The sequence below is a fragment of the Tupaia chinensis genome, unplaced genomic scaffold (assembly GCF_000334495.1).
Source record: "Tupaia chinensis unplaced genomic scaffold, TupChi_1.0 Scaffold000111_1, whole genome shotgun sequence".
NCBI lineage: Eukaryota > Metazoa > Chordata > Mammalia > Scandentia > Tupaiidae > Tupaia > Tupaia belangeri.
In genome coordinates this window covers 2,644,342-2,650,638 of record NW_006159575.1, presented here as the reverse complement: position 1 = coordinate 2,650,638, position 6,297 = coordinate 2,644,342, and the positions used below count along the sequence as shown (strand labels likewise).

The following is a 6,297-nucleotide window of genomic DNA, read 5'->3' as shown; positions in this document are numbered from 1 at the left end:
CATTGTCTTTGATTCACCAAGCAGCTTCTCATAGTATGGTACCACAAGGCTACTCAAAACAGGCCACCCACTTGGGGCTCCCCCATACATGACCACCAGCTCCAGTGCCCTCCCCCTCATCTGGCAAGGAGGTAGCTCAGAGGCTTCTCCACACAACCATCTTTTTTTTTTCCCTCAATAAAAGCTCTTTAAAAAAAGGGTGGGATGAGGTTGGAAAGGGTCTTGGTTTCTGCAGACAGCCAAGCATGGAGGGGATATCGCCACTGGCTTCATCTTTTTCCTTTCCCACAAGTCACCCTGCATCCTGCGTGTCACCCGAGCCTCCCAATCTGTCCTCTGCTCCTTATCCCACCACAACCTCATCTGACTCCCTGGTAGCTGCCCAGAATCCTGCCCAAAGGTTTTCTGCCACGTGGCAAACTTTGGGCATTTTGTTTGTGTGTATGTGTGTGTCTTTTTTTTCTTAGGTTTTTGCATAGGGCATGCATGTTCACTGGAGAAACAGAGAGTGACAGTAAGAGGGAAAGTGACAAATCAGCCCCTGAGGGCCCCAAGTGGGTGGCCTGTTTTGGGTAGCCTTGTACCATACCCTGAGAAGCTGCTTGGTGAATCAAAGACAATGTCCAGCAAAAAGGCTGATGGTCAGAAGGGACAGTGACAATGCCCTTATACCTGGAAAAACAAACACCCATGCCGAAATCCTTCCTCCTCTGTTCTCCTAGGATTTGGGGCACACACACACACACACACACACACACACATGCCCAATGTGATTTTCAAGCTGCCAGGTCCAGGACTAAAGCCATGTGGGAATCCAGTGCCTTAATCACCATATCACTTGCTGGTTCCTGTATGTATCTTCTTAATCTTCACACAAAACCTAGAGGACATGTAGTATTAACCACATTTTACAGACAAACCATAGGATCAAAGAATTTACGTTAGTTCCTCTAGGTGGCAGGGCCAGAATCCAAACTCTGACAGTATTGCAAGAACTGTGCTTTTGAGGTTTCCTAGGTATAAGTCAGTACCATGTGTCTTAGGCTTTGAGGCCGGAGTCCTCGAATGGACACCTGGCAGGGCTGATGCTTATTTGGGCTTCTGCTTGGCCATCATAGCATTGTGCTACTTCATGGAGGATGCTGGGCATGAGACTGGTTTATCTGTGCACTGGTAACCTCTAATTCCAATTCCCAAGGTACCTTATGAGACTTGATGCAAATTTAATCATAAAAAGTTGCATTAAGGGAGACCAGCAGTTGGCGTAATGGCTGTGTCACTGAACTCCTGTGTAGTTGACCGTGTTTCGAGTCCTGGACCCAGTGGCTTAAACTCATGTCGGGCGCATGTGCATGTATGCCCAAGATCCCGAGAGGAGAATGGAGGAGAAGGGATTGCAGCGTGGCCATCCCCCCAAGGGATGATTTCTCGCTTTCTGTCTCTATGTCTCTCTCTGTCTTTCTGGTGAGCACACGTGTCCTATAGCAAAAACCTCTCAAAAAAAAAAAAGTTGCATTAAGGCAACTTTCATGTTGAATAAATAACTCACATTCTGATTCATGGTTTAGGAGTATAGAGGGTCAAGATGTCTTCTTTAAACTGTCAGTTGAGATACCTATTTGATAACTAGAAGTTATCTGATTATGCTCAGATTTCTAAGTTGGAAGACTCTCTTAAGAAGTCAGTGCTACAGATAGAACGGCTGCAAAGGTAAGCTTCCCCTCAAGTGTACAAAGAAGCAGATCAAAAGACACTGTATTTGTATATTTGGCTTTCTAAGGTTGAGAAATATTACTGCAGGAGCAGAGGAAAGACAACTTTTACTTTCTAGAAACTTCTCTCAAAACAGAAAAGGCTATGGAAAAGCTGAAGGGAAGGGAAGGGGAGCAAAAAAGAAAGTGAAAAAAGATGAGTGGTTTCTCTTAGGAGGGGGTCTCTCCGGTGATTCTTGCATTAGTGAGAGTACAACTAGCACCACAGACCCTTCTGAGTGACCTCAGTACAAGCAAGGAGGCTCTGACTCAGGGACAGTGGGACCCCACCATAGCCAGGTGGCTTCTATTCTGCCAGGAATCATAGCTGTGTGTGAGAGGCCCATCTGTGGGGCATGTTCTATTTACAAGGGCACTTACCTGAGTAGTAGGTACATTTTAGGAAGACACATCGAAGTTGCTGGAGTTAACTGGAAATAGTGACAAAAACATTTCAATAGCTGGAAAATCTAGCCATTTCAATTCTTATTTCTTGTCCATTTTAGCTCATTGGTGCTTTTACCATATTGTATCTACTTTGGATGTTTTTTTTTATTTTTCTTTTTTCTTTCTTTTGCATTTAATGTCTTTGGAATTTGGAATCAAGAACATGCCATAATTCAGTTAACATAACTCTGTACGCACCTGGTTATCACCTGTGTTTTCCTCTAGGAAGGCTTCCTATGGGCTCTGCGGCCTAACTTACTTGCTGAAGACCACTTTTGCCCACCACCCCCACTCACCCCCGCCTTCCCCACCGGACGATGAGTCATCAGTGCAGCGTTCACTGTGGTGATGGTGTTACTATTGCTGCATTTCTGTTGATAACTATCTTTTGTAGAGGAGCTCGAGTACTCACCCTATCTACTAGCCCAGAATATAACAAAGTGTGTTTTTGAGTCATTTGGAAACAAGAGTGTCTTTCAGAGGATCTAGGCCACAGGCCTGCCACATGCAGAAGTTAAGGTCTATTTTGAGCACTTAGTGATAAGTACCAGGGAGGGCTCTCAGAGGTGATCTCAGAGCAGAGACCCAAGTCACCTGAGTTATGGCAGTTACCTGTTCTTAGCTAGTCTGATCCTAAACAGGGCTTATTGGGGGCATAGACTGTTCCATATCGCAGATGCCAGTTCGAGCCTAGTTAGCATTGGCAGGTGCTCAGTGGTACAGAAGAGACAGCTCAGCCCTCCTTGTCTGCATCATTCATGCACCTTGCGTGTGTCTGTGGAAAAAAGAGACGATTCACCCACTTTCCAAACACATCTCAGCATATCCATCAGGCTTGTGAGAGAGACAGGAGGACCAGGGCCCAGCAGCCACCTGTGACTGTAAGTCCTCTGACAGCATGCCTGAGCTGGGGTTCTGGGCTCCAGATCTCAGGCAGGGCTTCCTCTGCTCCCTGCTGTCATGGAGATGGTGACCAGAAAGATTACCAAGTAACCAGGGATCTGCATCTGCCCTTCAGAAACTGGTGTAGTAGTAGCTCCTGTTGTCTTCATTTCAAAGTCAACACCTGCTAGTGGCCATATGTCCAGTACCAATTGCAGTTGTAAGACCAGTCACATAAATTTTATTGAGAGTTGTTTCATTTTGCTTTCAGAGTTTGGGAGGGACAGGCAGTCAGATTCACAGACCACCCTGAAGAGCTGTGGAATTCACATGAAGAGGCCTTTTTAAGCCCAGTGGGACTATTTGGCTGTGTCAAAGCCTTTGTGTACTTAAAACTGGAGTGAATTAATGGGAAGTAAACGTTTATGGTTTAATTTATTACCTTTTCTTCTATTTAGTATAAGATCATCCCAACAAACAACTTTGAACACAATAAAAAATTCAGTTTCAAGTAAGTAAACTAGTGCTGGAAAGGGGCAGAATGTACAGATACATGCTGCAGATTCATACTGAATATGCACTGATACTAAGATTTTTTTATCATAGCTCCTTCAGCAAAGTTGAATGGATATCAGTTGCTGCCACCTCACTCATCAGCTCCTGACAGGTGTGTGCACCTAGTGGAATAGTGTAAAGGTCTACAAAAATCATGGGGTCTGTAGTGCTTCCTATGGATGCTTCTATACCTCCTTTCCACTCCATCCTGTTTCCAGATCCTCAAATCCCACTGTCCCAGATACTGGATAATTCCCTAGGTGTCCAGCTCCCTTTAGTACTTTTCTTATGTCCCAGAGACTCAGATCTCCAAATCAAGTATGTGATCCAAGCTGACCAGCCACGTCATCCCTGTGGCCACAGTGATTGGTTTGGGAATAATTATGTGTCCCAGTATTTTGGGAGCCCCCAGTTAAATTGAGATTCTAAAACCAGAGTGGCTAGCAACCCCCAATAAAAATGGGAAATAAAGAGGATCCTGTCATGGATATTCACAGTGTGTCTTTCACTGGATACTTTTACCTGATGGACAGCCTAATGCCTACTTGTCAAACCCTTGACCATGGGCCTGTCACTCAGGAAATGTCTTTATACTGGCAGATGCCCTCATGGCTCTTGTTTGACCCATGTCCAGTTTATACGTGCCTGACCATTGCTCTGGTACTAGGAGCCCAACACTGTATTCTTCTCTGGGTCCTAGAGAAAACCCAATCTGGGATAGCCCCTAGTTCTTCAGATGGAAGGCAAAAATTCAGTGTACCAACCACCATAAGAAACGAGTTTAAAGATATTACTTAGAAATCCTGGGCAGAGAGAATGTAACAAGTCAGGAGAGTATTCCTTATCCCCAGTTCATACAAGGCCAAACCGAAGAATCAGGAAGAGAGAGAGACCCATGACCCATGCCTCCACTGGGGTCCAGAACATTATTCAACCAACCAGGTTTCCCATGAGAAGTTTTATTGGTGGGTTTAGTATAAACAGGCACACATCCTGTGAGTGGCCACACTGTGACTGAGAGGTGGTCATTGTGGCACATCTGTACAGTCCATGGTAGAGTGTGAGGGGGTCTAGCTGTCCCACAGGGAGGTGGTCACCAGAGGGTGGTTGTGAAAGGCAGGTGTCTGGATCAGGCGTATTGAGGAAGTGGGAGGAGGCAGAAAACTGGATACTGTCAAGGACCCTACTTCTAGTATGAGAATGTTAAAATTATAGTCACAATAAGTGCCAAGGCAATATGAAAATACAGATGCTGCTCAACTTATAATGGGGCTACATCCTGATAGACCTATCATAAATTGTGCAAAAACACACCTAACCTAGCAAACATCATAGCTCAGCCTAACCAACCTCAGAACACTTATATTAGCCTACAGTTGGCCAAAATCATCTAACACAAGGCCTACTTGATAGTAGTGTTGAATATCTCAAAGTTAAAAGTATTATTTCTACTGAATGTTTATCCCTTCTCACTATTGTGAAGTCAAAAAATCATTAGTCATATCATGTTAAGTTGAAGACTGTAAGAATTCATTATACCCAGGTTGGACTTAGAAAGTGATACCTGAGACTCCTATAGGAGCTACCGGAAAAGGGACTCTGAGGTCACTGGCTGTAAGGATTCCAGGCTAGGAGATAGCCAGCTAGAAAACAAACCCAAATGCTGTTTCCCTACCACCCTTTGGGCTGAAGTGTATCGACAGTGCGGGCCAGGCAGTAGGTATTAGCAAAGTGAATACAGTGTTCCTTCTCTCAGGAGATTCTAGTCTGGTGCCTCTGGGCAGGAGTCAGAAGAGCAGAGAGGAGGGATAGTCTGTAGGGAGAAGAAGTTTGTGCAGAGGGGCAGCGGAGTAGTGGCTAGGGCATATCACTTGAAGAGGAGCAGCCAGGGCCAGACCCACAGTGTCCCCCATTCTGGAGACAGGCTTGCATTTGGTTTCACAAACAGGAACCAGGAAAGGGTTTTAGGAAGGAAAGATCTAATCTGTAAGTGACAAAGCTGACAGCATCATGAAACTAATGGACGATTTAGACATTGATACATGGTCTCATTAGGTGTAGGTGTGTTTGAATTGATGGTGTTTAATTACAGCCAAGTTCTGGGCTCAGTTAATGATTTCACCCTGTATTTAACAGAGTGGAGTCCATGGAAGTTGATCATACTCCTTCCCCAATGAGAAAAGTAAGTGCATCTATTCCCGTGTTGCTTGTTGTTCGTGTTTCAGACATTTGGCACTTAACAACTCCTAGTGCTAATAAATGTAACCATTCATTTAGCAGTAGACTGACCTCTGAATATACCTGTTTGTTGTGTGCTAGCCCCAGAGGATGAGTGAGCTGGACTGTGGTCGTAAGCCAGGTCTAAGAGACCTTTATGAGAATGTCCCATTCTGTCTAAATGGCCGGGAGCACGGTCATGTCCGGGGAAATGAGAGCAGAAGGGAAGGACAGCGGGGTCCCTTGCTGTTTCCACTGCACTGTTCCTCTCATCTAGTGTCAAGGAGAAGTAGCGGCAGGACTAGTGGCCTTGTGATTCGCCCACCTTCATCTGCAATCTTAAGAAGTGAAAGATAAAATGCAGAAGAAAGAACAGTAACTCCTGTGAGCTCAAGAAAAAAAGTGGGTCAGAAATGTGAAGGATTCTGGAAAAAAAAAAAAAAAA

The 6,297-nt window shown here is 44.9% G+C and overlaps 1 protein-coding gene across 1 annotated transcript in view; it reads left to right on the top strand.

Moving 5' to 3' along the window:
• The first annotated feature begins 1,655 nt into the window (after nt 1-1,655).
• The window catches only part of RNF212 (ring finger protein 212), a 42,658-nt gene continuing 38,016 nt past the window's right edge, over nt 1,656-6,297 (top strand). The window contains exons 1-4 of the mRNA XM_027770078.1: nt 1,656-1,710; nt 3,539-3,591; nt 3,687-3,747; nt 5,772-5,817. Coding sequence (XP_027625879.1) covers nt 5,782-5,817 — 36 coding nt within the window. The 5' untranslated portion in view covers nt 1,656-1,710; nt 3,539-3,591; nt 3,687-3,747; nt 5,772-5,781. The remainder of the gene's footprint in view (nt 1,711-3,538; nt 3,592-3,686; nt 3,748-5,771; nt 5,818-6,297) is intronic.